This window comes from Phodopus roborovskii, unplaced genomic scaffold, assembly GCF_943737965.1.
Source record: "Phodopus roborovskii unplaced genomic scaffold, PHOROB, whole genome shotgun sequence".
NCBI classification, from domain to species: Eukaryota; Metazoa; Chordata; class Mammalia; order Rodentia; family Cricetidae; genus Phodopus; species Phodopus roborovskii.
This window is the reverse complement of record NW_026126407.1, coordinates 49,385,914-49,401,735: the sequence shown is the minus strand read 5'-3', so window position 1 is coordinate 49,401,735 and position 15,822 is coordinate 49,385,914. Positions and strand designations below refer to the sequence as shown.

Sequence of the window (15,822 nt, the reverse complement as noted above, 5' to 3'; positions counted from 1 at the left end):
AGAAAGTTTTTGTGGTGCCGTTGTTAAGATTGAAAAGACTGAAACCATTTTAGAAAGCTTGCCTCATGGGAAGTCGGGGAGGGGGGGGGTGGGAAGAGGAAAAGTTGATAAAAATGGATGCCATGGGAATCTCCTTCACCCACATTGGTTTGAACTGAGCCCTTGCAAACAGATAACACCTTCCTCTAAGGTGCTGTACAAGTCTCATGGAAACATAGTCTTAACTGAGAAGGCTTAGTTTGGCTTTTATGGAGTTTATGGTTTCTCCTCCAGCCCTGTTTCTGGCAGTTGGCAGGCGGCTTCTTTGCTATTGAGTTTATCTGGAGCTACATTCTAGAACTCGTAGGTATGCCTATCACTCTTCTAATGAGCAAGGCTCCAGGCAGGATTCTGAGTCACTGGACATTGTCCCTGATCTTAGAGGTCTTAGAATGGCACTAATTTACTCACAATAAACTGGGGGGGGGGGAACAGAATAAGGACTGGCAGAATGGGTCAGTGGTAAAGATGTTTGGCAATCACACCTGACCCATGTGGTAACCCATGTGTTAGGAGAGAACCACCTCCTTCAGGGTGTCCTTGACCTTCATATAGACATCATGGTGTAAGCATGCTCCCCACCACAGCAAAATAAATAAACAAACGCTGTATTTTTTTTACTAAAGAATGAGGTAAGTAGCACATGACACATCCAGAATAGGTGCCACGGGTGTCCAAAGGAGTAGTTTCAATTAGGGGCAGGAGATCTGAACTAAGGGTGCATTTTAGAATTGCACAGAGAAATGTCCCTGTCAGACCAGAGCCCACAATCTTCATGGGTAGGCCACAACATCAGTTTCTGTCAGAAACACCCCTAGAAGAGTCTGCTTTGCAGCTAAAATAAAGAACGCCTATTTACCAGAGACAGCCTTACAGGGGGCCTGGCATCAAAGTAGGCCAAGAAACGGTAGGGTTTCACCAGGTAGAGCAGTACGTTGTGTGATATTCTAAGCAGACTGAAGTGCTGAAGGTCCATACCATGTGTGGAGAGAATGGCCTGTGGGCCTATCCCTGCATTGATGCCCATTCCCGTTGAATGGCACAAGGCCAGGAGTTAACAGGTCAGTGGTCACCTTTACAGAATCCATAATGTGTTTCTTGATGCTTTGCTTGTTACAGAAGATCCATGGTTACCTCCCTGGAGACTCCTGTTGCTTCATTACCTCATTTCCCATGCCTAAGAAGGCAGGGAAACCAGCTATCCTGGGAATGAGACAAAGACTGCAGCCTGGGGATTAGGCAGGAAAGCAAATAGCAGCAGCAGAAATTTTTTGGAATTCTCTTCATAGAACCTTCTTTGTGCCACATATTTGGCCTAAAATATACCCTGCTGATTCTCACCAAGAGCATCCTATTCTAGGGAGACCATTGCCACCAGCTCTGGACAGAGCAGGTAATGATGAGTGTATGTTTCAAGAAGTTGCAGTTCTTTGTCTACAAATCACTCCATCCCAGACCTGGCTTCCTAGAACTCTGAAACAGGCTCTGGCTTGCAGGCCATGACCCCTCATCCATATCAGGGCCACTGTGTAAGCAAGTCATCCCCATACACTTTCCTAGTATATGCTATATAGAAAAGAATTTGAGAGTGTCCATATATAGTCAAATAATAAATCCCAACAAATGACACCAGAGATATAGATGAATATGGACCTTTTAAAGAGATACAAGTTGAGGCTGGGCAGTGGTGGTGCACATCTTTAATCTCAGCACTTGGGAGGCAGAGGCAGGTTGATCTCTGAGTTTGAGGCCGGCCTGATCTACAGAGTGAGTTTCAGGACAGCCACGACTATGCTGAGAAACTCTGTTCTCAAACAAACAAACAGACAAACAAACAAAAAGAGATAAGAGGTAAAATTAACATGAAAAATTTCTGATATATTAATAGAACAAAAATTACAGTATAAACATGCCTTGAAAAACAAAAGCCATTAGATCAGGCTCCTATGCTGGTTCTCAGTCTGTTTATTTCAGGAACCAGCTCTTGTTGAACTTACAGATAAATATGACATACCTTGTGTAGGCACAGGTGCTGTGCTCCTAGGTCTGAGCTCATTTATCTGCCATGCAAATGCTCTGGATGTATTTGGGCTGGTGTGTGTTTACAGGTAAAAAGAAAAGATGCAAATTCTGGTCTTGAGTGTTTTTTGAGTGTTTTTTGGCATATACCTGTGGCAGTGTAATGTAATTATTAACTGTGTTATGTTTATCAGCTTTTTATTGCTCTGACAAATACTTGAGGTAACTCTACAAAAAGGCTTATTTCAGCCCATGGTCACTTGGCCCATGGCTTTGAGGCCTATAGTAAGGTAGTACACTGTGGTGGGGAACTTGAATGCTGCAGACTTCATGGTTTGGTCCAAAAAGAGTTCTCAAAGGTGCTAATGGTGTGAGGCCTGACCTCCTACCAGGCCCCACCTATTAAAGTTTCTACCAATAGTATCAAACTAGGGACTCTGCTTTTGACATATGGGCCTTCAGGTGACACACAAGATCCAAACCACAACACATCTGTGTTCAGACATTTACGTTCACTATGATTCTATTCTTGGCATGGGTTGTTTGAAAGTTGTTATTCTCATAGCTTGTTACCTTTTCCTTGAAGGGACAGGTTTGCATGTGTGGTTTTCTTATGGGAGAAGGTTTTTTTTTTAAAGGGGATTATATCTATAGGTGTGTGTGTGTGTGTGTGTGTGTGTGTGTGTGTGTGTGTGTGTGTGTGGTGTAGGCTAGAGGTCAACATTGCTGTCCTCTGTTGCTCTCCACCTTATTTTTTGAGGCAGGCTCTTTGACTGAACCTGGAGTGCATTAATTTGGATGGATTGGCTGTCCAGCAAGCTCCAGCAGTTTCCTGTCTCTGCACCCCCTCTCCTGCACTGGCTCCCACTCCGCACTAGGGTTGCAGACACACATTCTCATGCCCTGCTTTTTACATAGTTGCTTGGGATCTGAACTCAGGTCCTTCTGTTTACATAACAGGCAATTTACCCAATAACATCTCAGCCTGAATGTGTTCATTTCTTTTTTTAAAAAACTAGTTTTTAATATTTAATATTAATATTTAATATTTAATAAGTATGAATGTTTATCTATACATATGTATGTATGTGCACAATGCGTAGACCTGGTGCCCATGTAAGCCAGCAACAGGCATCAGACTCCCTAGAACTAGAGTTACAGAACATTGTGAGCTGCCACATGGGTGCTAGGAACCAAACCTGGTCCTCTGCAAGAGCAGTCAGTACCCTTAACTGCTGAACCACCTCTCAGCTCCTCCCCACACTTTTAGGCTGCTTTACACACTGTTGCAGTTATGTGTTATTTAAATTTTTAAAGGTATCAAGGATTAGAAATTTCATGAAAGAAATCCATACCCCCTTCTTTAAATCACCCAGTAAGTCCTGCACTAACTAGTGAACTCTGAAGGTGCTTGTCGTCACTTCCCAGATAAATGCAAAGCTTTGTAAAGCTCTGGATAGTCTCTATTAAGCTTTTTATTACATTTGTTTGTTTAGTGTGTGTGTGCACGAGCTTGTGTGCCAGCACACAGGCATGCACTCCAGCGAATGTATGGGGAGATCAAAGGACAACTTAATGAGAGTCCGTTCTCTCTGTCTATCTTGTGGTTTCTAGGGATTGAGAAGGTCACTGGGGAGAGGAGGGAGGGTGGCAGCAAGTGCCATTATATACTGTGCCATCTCACTGGCCCTGTCTCTTTTTTAAAATCACATCTATGATACCGTTTTTTTAAAAATAAATAAATATTTAAAAAACAAAAACAAAAGAAAAAAACCCCAAAAAATGATATCTTGAGGGCTGGAGAGATGGCTCAGAGTTTAAGAGCACTGACTGCTCTTCCAGAGGACCTGAGTTCAATTCCCAGCAACCACATGTTGGCTTATAACCATTGATAATGAGAAATGGTACCCTTTTCTAGCCTGTAAGCATATATGCAGGTAGAACTTGGTATAGATGGTAAATTTTTGGTCTTTTGTTTTTGTTTTGTTTATTTTGTTTCAAATCAGGGTTTCTTTGTGTAACTTTGGAAGCTGACCTGGAATTGCTCTGTAAACCAGCCTGGCCTCGAACTCACAGAGATTGCCTGCCTCTGCCTCCCGAATGCTGGGACTAAAGGCGTGTGCTACTACCACCCAGCTGCCTTTTTCTTATTTTCTGAATACAAGAAAATTGGTCACTATTTTTCCACTGTCATGTCTTGTTCACCCCACTTGAAAACAACTTGTGAAGTTCACAGATGAGGGCCATACCCTAAAAATATGCCTGTTATTCTCCATTTTATTTTGTAATGTGTATTCCATCTGTAGAATCCATTGCATTGACATTTTCCAATGTTTAAATAGTCTCAGAAAAAGATCATGAACCAAGTCAGAGTGGAAGTAAGCCACACATGTGTTAGCAGCTAGAATGTACCCTTTAACTCTTTCTTGGGACAGAATCCAAAACTTTGTGTTTGCTGGGCATGGTGGCATTTAATGCTGGCATTCAGGAGGCAGAGGCAGGTGGATCTCTGAGGCTAGCCTAGTCTATACAGAAAGTTCTAACAGCCAGGGCTACATACTAGACAGACCCTGTCTTTGTGGGGGGGGAAGCCTTGGGGTCTGCTTTCATTCCCATCTCATTGTTTGCTTCTGTCAGACTCATGCCCATGTTCAGATTTCAGGGTAACTGTTTTCCACAAATATCCTTTTATTTCTCTGTGATCCTCCAGTAACGCCTCAGGGATGAAGCAACTAGAGCACCATGGTCTCCCAGCCCTCTGTCTGTCTTAGTTGCTGTCTACAGTTAATTCCTGTCTACTCCAAATTTTGTGATACTATCTGTCGTCGTTTGAATGAAAATGGCCCCCATAGGCTCATAGAGAGTGGCATTATTTGAAAGGATTAGGACATGTGACCTTAATGGAACAGGTATGGCCTTGTTGGAGGAAGTGGATGGCTTTGAGGTTTCAGTGAGTCACTCTCCCTTCTACTGCCGGCTGATCCAGATGTAGAACTCTTCTTGGCTCCTTTTCCAGCACTATGTATGTCTGCGTGCCACCATGTTCTCCTCCATAATGATAATGGACCAATCCTCTGAAACTATAAACCAGCCCCCGTTAAATGTTTTCCTTTATAAGAATTGCCATGGTCATGGTGTCTCTTCACAGTACTGGAAACTCTAACTAACAGTCTTACCTTAATTTCCAACAGTTACAAGAGAGACAAGCATTTACAGACTGTTAGCTGTAAGAGCATTATTGTGTTCATTAGTAAATCCTTAGCGTGTTGTACAAATACCCATCACAGTAAGCATTTGACAAACGTTTGTTGAATGAATAAATGCTTTCTGTTTTGTGTACCCTAAAAAGCCACAGATTCTGTAAGCAAGTATTAAGTATATGCAGTATGCACACACAGAGAGCTTTGGGAAGTCTCCAGATTGGTAATAAAAAGCTTTCCTAAAAGCATCTCAGGTAAGGCAAAGCAGTTCTTCTCTGAAGGAGGAGCACTAAGTGTGGCCAGGTCTGCCCACCAGGATACCTTTGTGTCACACACTGATATAAGATGTGAAACACCATGGTCATCTGCTCCCTTTGAGCAACTCCAACAGGCTTATTTATGACTTTATTTAGATTCCTTTCTTCTCAAGGCCTGTGACTCCATGGAGGGAGATATACCGGTGCTGGGGACATGACAAATATATGGCACAAAGAGTTTTCTGCTTGACACCAGGTGCCTGTCCAGTTCTGCTGGTTTTGAAGGCCCCGAAGCACTCACACTGTTCTGCTCCATGCTTGCCGATATTTATATTGCACAAAGAAATCAGATAGCTGAGCTCAGTGTAGCTACCATGGTGGCTTTGTGGAGTTCTTGCCTGGGGTGAATGAGGCACTAATTTCAATCCTGGCACTGGCTGAGACTCATCTAGCTTGCTGCTAAGCAGAGGCACCATAGTGCTTGTGGACTGGTACAACCCATAGTCCCTAAGCTAAGAGCAATTGTGAGAAAGACCATTTGACAGGATTCTACAACCTGCCAACAGAGTTCTCAGAAATCAGCACTTGCTTTACACATAGCCATTTGCTTGTTCACTTCAAATACAAACACTGAAATACTCATTGCCTTGTGCAATGTTTGATAATTTAACTGGAAGCAAATACGCCTTTGGGAGTGTGGGGGCTGCCTCCTCTTTCTGATTGTTTCCTCAGGAGCAAGTAAGCCCTCTTCAGTGGGACATGCTCAGAGGATTCTTGCAGGGGGTAGGGAGGCTAAAGTGACCAAGTCTTGGTGTTTGCCTTAGAGTAGGTGGCAGTTGATACCTCCCCTGAGGTTAGTCTCAGATCTCAGCCATCACCATTTCTGAGTACTCTTCAGTGCCACTGAAGTGTTGTGTTAAGGAACTTTAACTTCCTTCCCTTGCGTACATTGGCTTTCGTAACCAGAAAGTGTTCCAGATTTTGTAATTCCAGGATCTCCTCCTTTAAATGCCTTTGCTCAAACAGAACAGGCACAAGTGCGAATGTAGCCTTCACTGAGACTTCAGATAAGGCTTAGCAAGGACAAAGCAGTAAGCAGGGTATCGGGAGGAAGAGGATGGGAACAAATTAAAGCACCAAAAAGGTGGTGGGGCTGACTGTAATGCTGCACTCTAGAAGTGATATGTAGCATCCTTTTTTGTGTGTTACTGGGGCAATTAAACCAAGCTCTCTTGGGTGTTAGACAAATGCTCTACCACTGATCTACATTCCCTGGTCCCTAAGAAACATCCTTGGAACACGTTTTGCTCTCTTACGTTCTTATTTGGTAAAAGGTGTTTATGGTTATTCTTCAAGTTATGCTTAAGCATCCTTCATCTACCCAAAGGTGCCAGAAAGCCATGCCTGTGAGCCCCAGGTCCCTCCAGATGTCCCTCAAGATCTCAACATTCCTGCTCCCCAGGGCCACTGCTTCTCTTCAGGGGCCTGCTGGCTCTTCCCTAGAGCTGTCTGTGTAGCAAGCGCTACTGCCAACAGGCCTCTCCACCTGTAACCTTGGAGGAACACCTTCAGCCAACCTTGCCTGAGACGAAGGTCAGTTTCTGGTGCTGCCTCTGCAGTCTGTCTAGGTGTATAAATTGTGTCCTTTGCTGCTCTGGGCCTGAAAGGAAAGAGAATAAGCAACAGAGTGTTTATAGTCTTGAATAATAGCCAAAAAGATGAAACCATATACTTCTTTAACCAGAAAGTTATTTTATTTCCTTTTTGAGATGGTGGTCTCCTGTAGCTCAGACTGTCCTTGAACTTACTGTGTGGTGAAGGAAGTTGAACTTGAGGATTTGATCGTCCTGCCTACTAGGTGTTAAGATTCCAGGCATTTGCCATCATGCTCAGTTTATATAGTACTTGGGATTAAACCTAAAGTGCTCTGTATGCTTGGTAGGCAAGTAGCCAAGCTACATCTTGAGCCGCAGAGCCTTTCTGAACCCTAACGTTTTTATATCCTTTTCTGGTGGAGGAAGAAAGTTCATATAGTCTACTAGCTGCCAGTCTAGATTGGTTTTGAGCAGAGCCACCTGGTCCCCCTTTCAGCTGCACTGTTTATGGAACCCTTTGGTAAACTCAAATCTGGGAGGGTGAAATCACTCAGTGGGTGGAGGCACTGCTATTAAACTGATAACCTGGATTTGATCTCTAGAGCTCAAATAGAAGGAAAGAATTGACACCCACAAACAACACACACATAGAATAAATAACTAAAAATATATTAACATTAAAAAATAGTCACAGGCCTTAATATATATCACTAAATCACTGCACCTTTATCAATCATCTATAAATGTATTTAAGACATTATTGGAAGGAGTTTTTATTTGCTGTTGTTTGATTTTGGTAATTGGTGGTTGTAGGTTGTTTTTATTTTTTTAGACATGATTTGAAATTCAGAGATCTACATGCGTCTGTCTCTACCTCTTAAGTGCTGAAATTAAAGACAAGACATGCATCACTAATCATGACCTGCTGGGTTTTTTTTTTTTTTTTTTTTTTTTTTTTTTTTTTTTTTGAGACAGGGTTTCTCTATGTAGCCCTGGCTGACCCAGAACTCACTCTGTAAACCAGGGTAGTCTCAGACTCAGAGATCCATCTGCCTCTGCCTCCCAAGTGCTGGGATTAAAGGTATGTGTCACCATGCCTGGCTTTGGTGTTTTAAGAATATACTAAATATTCTAAATAAATTTATTGTAAAAATATATATTCATCCATTTATTGTTGTGGATAGAGCCCCCAACCCATACATGCCACACAACTGTTATCTGCAACCTTTGTAAATTAAAATTATAAAAGCTTTGAGATTTATTCAGATTTATTAATTTATTAAGTTGCCAATTAATGACACTTATATTGTCATAGCTTTTTTCACTTGATAGTCCTTCCTTGTCATTAAAAGTTATATTTTAAAAATGGGTGTGGTGGCTCATCCTCACTCAGGAGGCTGATCCCATAATTTTGAGGCCAACCTGAGCTAATGCAAGACTCCCCTTCAAAAACAATCCATATTTTAAATTCATTTGTGAAATTTCTCTACCACCTTCAATGCATAAATTTTGAGTTTATGTTGTAAGAAGGCAAGATATTTAGTGCTGTTTAATAACTGTTTTAAAATGGCAAGGTAAAGGTGCCTGGTTAGTGTAGTTAGTAGGTAGCGCGTCAGCACGTCAGTCTCAAAAAATGGCAAGGTATTTAGTTTTTAAAATAAAGTTTCTTTTAGAACTCTCTCTTCTAAATTCTGTGTATGTATCTGTGTGAGGGTCTGCATGCTTGAGTGCAAGTTTTCATGGTGGCCCCAGGTATTGGATCCCCTGTACCTGAAGTCTAGGCAGTTGTAAGCTGCCTGTTATACATGCTGGGGATTGAACTTGGTCTTCTCCAAGAGCAGTATGCAGTCTTAACCTCCAAGCCATCTCTCCAGCCCTAAAAATATTCTTTATGGAAATTATTTTTAACTGTAAAAACAGGGTTAGGTTTTTTGTTTGTTTGTTTGGAGGGTTGTTTATTTGTTTCAAGACAAGGTTTCTCTGTGTAGCCTTGGCTGTTCTGGAACTCACTTTGTAGAGCAAGCCGGCCTGGAACTCATGGAAATCCCACCTGCCTCTGCCTCCTGGGTGCTGGGATTAAAAGCATATGAAACTGCTTGCCCAGCTAGGGTTTCTTTAAAACAAACAACAAACAAAAAACATCTTTAACCCATATACTCTATAATCTCCAGCTATTCATGTAGAATAATGTTAGCTTTTATTCATTAATGAGTGGTTCATGAATTATCTATATGCCCTGTTTTGCCTTTGTCTGACTAAGAGTTGGTGTTTTGTTAATATTGGCTGTGATCTTAGAGCTGATTAACTGAACTAAACTCCCCACTGTGAGTCGCCAAGGCTTTTCCCCACTTGGAGACTCTGAGCTGGGAAGTGCTTCTCTCTTCTTGTAGCTCTCAGGAGCCTTGCTGCTCCCTTCCTGCCCACCTTCTCTGGTCTTCACATCTGGACCTCTATGCCTTCAGTTTGCTGAATGGAATCCTCCTGACTGTGGGTGTTGCTGGCTTTACCTGAGCTTATTTAGACCATCTACTTCTCCAGGTTTGCAATTAAATGTCTCTGCTTCTGATAGTTGAAATTCAGTAAAATTTATCTAAATTGTTTTTGCTATTGCTTATGTTTGATAAACTCTTCCAGATTTTCCCTCTGGTTGTAGATGCCAGAATGAAATGTTACATTTATGTGTAATATACTTTCAGGATTCATTTTCTTATGCCCAGTATGATGGCATGCACCTATAATTCTGTCAGGAGGCTGAGGCAGAGGATCGCTATGAGTCAAGAGCAGCCTCGGGCTAACTAGTGAGTTTGAGACCAGCCTGAGCTACATAGCAAGACCCTACCTCAATAAGGGGGTGGTGTGAGAGAGAGAAGGACTGGCCATGTGTAGTGAAAACTTGGTTTTCAGTGTTTGTAATAGCAATAGGAAAAAAGTGGCCTTTAGATTCAAGAGAGAGTGATTGATCACTTACACAACTACTGACCCATTGGGCTCCTAGGTCAGCAAGGCCACTATGAGCCCCAGTCTTATACCTCTGCTTTTCTCTTCCTCCTCACGGTCCTCTCAAGTCTTAAAAACTATCTTTAGCCAGGACATTGAGTTTTCTCTTTAGTTGGTGAATTTAGTGTATGTGTACACACATGTCATGGTACATATGTGGGAGTCAGAGAATAATTTTAGGTGTCAGTTCTCTCCTTTGACTTTACCTGTGTCTCAGGAACCAAATTCCGGTGTCAAGCTTGGCTGCAAGCACTTTCACCTGCTAAACCACCTCAAGGCTAAATTAGCCTTGAATTTTCTCTTACTGGTTCTATATAGGTTAAGTAAAAAATAATACTTTTGTGATTAAATGGGGCATGCATAGTAACTAAAGAATCTGAATAATAATAATAAATATCACAACAGCATTTGTAGAGCATATAAAAGAAAATTTGAGGGGTGGGTGAGAGAGCTCAGTGGGTAAAGGTGTTGGCCTCCAAGCCTGGTGACCTGAGTTTGATCCTCCAAACCCGAATGATAGAAAAGGAGAGAACAAACTTTGACAAGTTGTCCTCTGACCTCCACGTGTACTCCATGGTACTTGTATATGCATGCATGCATACACATAAAAATAAATAAATAGAATTAATAGATTGTGTTGCTGAAAAACATGGCAGTTGCCCCAAAGCATGTGCATTCTCTCTGGACACAGTGTGTTTGGAGCGTCAGGATGGCATGCTTTCCTCTAGGAAAGTATTTAGGATTAAGGTGGCAGAAATGAAGGTAAGAAAATACAGAGGGAGAGAGCTTGTAGCAATTCCTAGGTAACCATGGTCTGTGTTTTCATGGCGCTTTAGTTTTCCATCTTTAAGCCTTTGGTCTCTGCTTGGTGTTGGCACTGTGCCTGCAGGAAGATGGCAGTGCTGCGGCAGCTGGCACTCCTACTCTGGAAGAACTATACTCTGAAGGTGAGTCCAAGCCCAAGGAAGGGTGGCCATCACCCAGCTGATGCCCAGGGGAAGCCCTCAAGGATGGCACACTTGTCACTGTCAACAGGGCGATCATTTCTTTTGTAGAAGCGGAAAGTTCTAGTGACAGTCTTGGAACTCTTCCTGCCCCTGCTGTTTTCTGGGATCCTGATTTGGCTTCGCTTGAAGATCCAGTCAGAGAACGTGCCCAATGCCACAGTTTACCCCAGCCAGCCCATCCAGCAGCTGCCCCTGTTCTTTTCATTCCCTCCACCTGGGGACAGCTGGGAGCTCGCCTTCATCCCTTCCCACAGTGATGCTGCCAGGACCATCACAGAGACAGTGAGAAGGGAACTAGTGATCAGCATGAGAGGTGAGACCAGGGAGCTTAGCAGGGTTATTGTGGTTTGGTTCTTTGTGACAGTATTGCCTCTAGTTGTGTACAGAATTCAGACTCCAGGACGCAGGAGCAGCTGAGTCCACACTCAGCAACTCATCATGTTGGCGGTACACCTTTATTAGTCCCTGGGCTACTTTATCTCATTACAAATGAGGCTCAAGATTCTGACCTCCTATCTATCCAATGCTGAGGGGACCAGTGAAGAAATGTGTGACAGTGTTGGTCATATCAGGCTCCAGAGTCAACACCTATTGATAAAAGTGGCAGCTGGGGGTTCAGTCCAGGAAAGCCATTTAATTCTGAGAGCAGAGCACAGTTTGAGTATGTAATACAAACAAGCTTCCTGGGAGGGGTTTTCACTGAATAAAGCTCTGAATAAAGACACAGGAGGCCTGTGGAGAGAGCCACCCAGGTAATGTGTGCTAGCCTTCTTTTTTACATCTTTGCTTTCAAGATAAAACTATCGTCCCTTTCCCTCTTCCTGTTGGCACAGACTTCCTGTAGCTTGTTTTAACCCACCAAATGATTTCAGCAAAACCCTGTACATAAAAGGAGGCTAGGGGACCGAGGTCATTTGAGAAACTCCAATGTTTAAACTCCAGCTTGCCATGCTGGACATGGTGATGCACACCTTTAATACCAGAACTTGAAAAGCAGAGGTGGGTGGATCTCAGTGAGTTCCAGACCAGCCTGGTCTACAGTGAGTTCCAGCACAGACAGGGTTACACAAAGAAACCCTGTCTAAAAGATAACTAAATTAAATAATTAAACGGAAGAAAAATAAGACTTGTCATGATCAGTGGAGAGAGTGGGGTTGGGGAGGACATAAGGGTGCTCCTGTAGACTGCAGCCCCTGGCCCTGCTCTGCTACAGTTTTCTGTGATTTGGCCCTGCTGCTTGGCATGGCGTCTGGCCTGATTCACAATGCAGCAGCAGGACTAAGTGCCATCCAAGGTTTAGCTCTGACTGAGCAGTTCTGCTGTCCACAGCAGCTGAGATCTCTGCCAAGGCGAAAGCCCACTCCAGTCTTGAGGGTTTCCAGAGCTTGTCAGTATGCTGTCTCTTATCTAAAGTATCCTGACATTCCCAGGCTTTTCAAAGAGCAGGGATGATTGGGCAATGTGTGATTTGCTGCTTTTTCCACAGTGCATGGCTTTTCCTCAGAGAAGGACTTCGAGGACTACATTCGTTATGACAACCGCTCGTCCAATGTGCTGGCAGCGGTGGTGTTTGAGCACACCTTCAACCACAGCAAGGACCCCTTGCCACTGGCGGTGAGAGTTTGACACTACCACCCCCAACACACACACACACACACACACACACACACACACACACACACACACACTGTGCTGAGCCTTGTGTCCCCTCACAACTTGCTATTCATGTAAATATGGATTTTTTCCCTTAGCTTCCACCTGTCTAAAAGTAGATATTAAATTGTCCCTTGGGACCAGTATGATATTCAGACCCTACTGAAGGAGCTTTGTGATGTTAACCTTTCAGTGCAGAAGACCTTTTTTGAAAATCTATCAATCCATGGACAACCACTAGACCTCTGAGCCTCTTTAGATAAGACCATCTAGGATAGGGAAGAAAATAGCAAGTATTTGGGATTTAAATATGTCTAAAAAATAAATAAAGGAAGCTCTTTGCTTCCTTTTAAAACTGAGCAACTGGTGGGGCAGTGGTGGTGCATGCCTTTAATCCCAGCACTTGGAAGGCAGAGGCAGATGGATCTCTGTGAATTCCATGCCAGCCTGGTCTACAAACCAGGTTCTAGGACAGCCAGTGTTATATAGGAAACCCTGCCTCTGGGGGTGGGGCCAGGAATTGTGCAACTGTCTCACACAATGGTGGTGGCCTCTCCAGTGATCCTGCATATCTGCACTGAAAATATGATATTGCTGGGCATGGTGGTACAGGCCTTTAATCCCAGCACATGAGAGACAAAAGCAGATAGATCTCTGTGAGTCTACATAACAAGTTCTAGGCTAGCCATAGATACACAGTGAGACCCTCTCTAAGTACTCGTGTTGCTAGGTAACAAAAGAAAAGTAGCTTCAACATCCCAAAAGTACCCTTGTGTGTCCCTCTGTCCCTCTGGGAGGAATAACTCCTTCAGGGGCTGAAAAGTTGGTTTAGCAATTAAGAGCACTGGCTGCTCTTCTGAAGGACACAGGTTTAATTCCCAGCACCCACATGGCTGCTCACAGCTGTCTGTAATTACAGTTCCAGGGGACCCAACACCCTCACACAGACATACATGCAGGCAAAACACCAATGCATATAAAATAAAAATAAATGAATCATTTTAAAAAATTGTGTCCCTCTGAAGCTTTGAGGCAACTGGGGTAATTTCAGGGCAGGGCATGGTGAGCTCCTAGTGACACATCCTAGTGAGGAAACACCCTTATAGCACTCAGGCTATACTCTTCATTCTGAATCTTTCAGAGTGGTTGGTTTTCTCTTCCGTTTCCACAGGTGAAATACCACCTACGCTTCAGTTACACACGAAGAAACTATATGTGGACCCAAACAGAAAGTATTTTTCTAAGAGAGACTGAAGGCTGGCACACCAACTCTCTTTTTCCACTTTTCCCAAGCCCAGGGCCAAGGGAACCTTCATCACCTGATGGTGGTGAACCAGGTGAGAAACACTTTTAGCTAACCAAAGATTGCTAACTTCTGATAACTGTAAGGAGTTAAAACCACTCTGCTTTCTCTATTGAAAAAAAAATGGGGGAGGGGTGTTCAGACAGAGTTTCTCTGTCCTGAAGCTCACTCTGTAGACCAGGCTGGTCTCAACTCACAGAGATCTGCTTTACTCTGCCTCCTGAGTGCTGGGATTAAAGGTGTGTGACATCACTGCTAAGCCAAGAAATTCTTTTTATAAACTTCTCAATTGTGAAAGAAAAAAAAAAAAAACAAACACCCAATAAAGCTGGCTCCTAAAGGGTAAGTGTAAGCTGAGGAAGATTAGAATCCTACCCCCCACTTAGAAGACATGTGCCCTTGAAAGGAACATTCATCACTCAGGTTTTTAAAAGCCTCATTTTGATCAGCCCTTTCAGGCTTGTTTCCATGCTTCCCTTTCCTGGCCTTCTCTGTGTTTGGCTTTATAGCATTTTGAAAGTCTGCAGATTATTGATTTAACTCAGTAACTTACACAGAAGTTTGAGTTAGCTAGTGCATTTCCCTGCCTCTGCATACTGTGGTCTGTGCGGTGAAGCTTTCATCTGCAGTCCAAAAGTTTGTCTGTTCTGAAGCATGGACACATCTTGGACCCAAGCTAGAGACAGGAGGGATGGCTAGGACTGATGATCCGGAGTGAGATATTGCCCAGTCCAACCATGTCTGGCCGAAGTTCTGGAGAACACTGTCTTCTACAAGTCCATCTGTGGAGCAATACTCAGAATGTATGCCTGGCAGGCAGGAGGCATCTGACTAGCAGCATTTAGAGATGCTTGTTACTGGTTCTAGAACTAAGTTGGGGTTTTAAATCTGGAAAATGAGCTAAAATGAACAAGGAGAGGTATGGGATGGGAGAGGCTCTACACTAGTCAGTAGACCTGGAGCTCAGGAGAAGCTGCAGCCAGCACCAGTTGCCCACGTCAACCAGCTGCACATTCTGGCTGACAGATGCTGAGATGTAGTTCTTCGAACCTGTCTTGTTTCTTGAAAGCTTTAGAAAAATATCTCTTAAGCCAGGAATGGTGGTGAATGCCTTGAATCCCAGTACTCAGGAGGCAGAGACAGGCAGATCTCTATGAGTCAGGGGTCAGCCTAATAAGTTTCAGGACAGCTAAGAGATCCTGTCTCAAAAAACAAACAAACAAACAACAAAAAGCCTGGGGCTGGGGAGAGGTGAAGAACACTGGCTACTCTTCCAGGGGACTGGGGTGAATACCCAGCACCTACATGGTGTCTGATAACTATCGGTAGCTCCAGTTCCAGGGGATCCAATGTCCTCTGGCCTCTGCAGATACTGAGCAGCCATGTGGTGCACAAACATACTACTAATCAGCTGATTCAAGGTAGCAAAATTAAGCCAGGTGTAGTGGTACTTGCCTTCAATCCCAGCACTTGGGAGGCAGAGGCAGGCAGATCTCTGTGAATTTGAGGCCAGCCAGGTCTACAAAGTGAGTTACAGGACAGCCAGGGCTTTTACACAGAGAAACCCTGTCTCAAAGAAAAAAATAGCAAAATTATTTTTGCAGTGTAATTGCAGGGTCCTTAAAAGTAGACAAAGGCTGCAGAAGAAAGTGTCAACCAAAGATTAACTTGAGGAATCAACTTGCTGGTCTTGAAGGTGGAGGAAGGAACCATGAGCCAAGGAATGTAGGTGGTCACTGATCACTACAAACT

General features: G+C 43.4%; 1 protein-coding gene across 2 annotated transcripts in view; it reads left to right on the top strand.

Annotated features, from left to right (window-relative positions):
* Abca3 (ATP binding cassette subfamily A member 3) overlaps positions 1 to 15,822 on the top strand; it is a 50,398-nt gene that overhangs the window by 1,148 nt on the left and 33,428 nt on the right. For both annotated transcript variants that reach the window (XM_051181241.1, XM_051181240.1), the window contains exons 2-7: positions 6,903 to 7,108; positions 9,501 to 9,648; positions 10,944 to 11,054; positions 11,163 to 11,427; positions 12,601 to 12,728; positions 13,939 to 14,104. In XM_051181241.1, coding sequence (XP_051037198.1) covers positions 11,001 to 11,054; positions 11,163 to 11,427; positions 12,601 to 12,728; positions 13,939 to 14,104 — 613 coding nt within the window. In that variant the 5' untranslated portion in view covers positions 6,903 to 7,108; positions 9,501 to 9,648; positions 10,944 to 11,000. The remainder of the gene's footprint in view (positions 1 to 6,902; positions 7,109 to 9,500; positions 9,649 to 10,943; positions 11,055 to 11,162; positions 11,428 to 12,600; positions 12,729 to 13,938; positions 14,105 to 15,822) is intronic.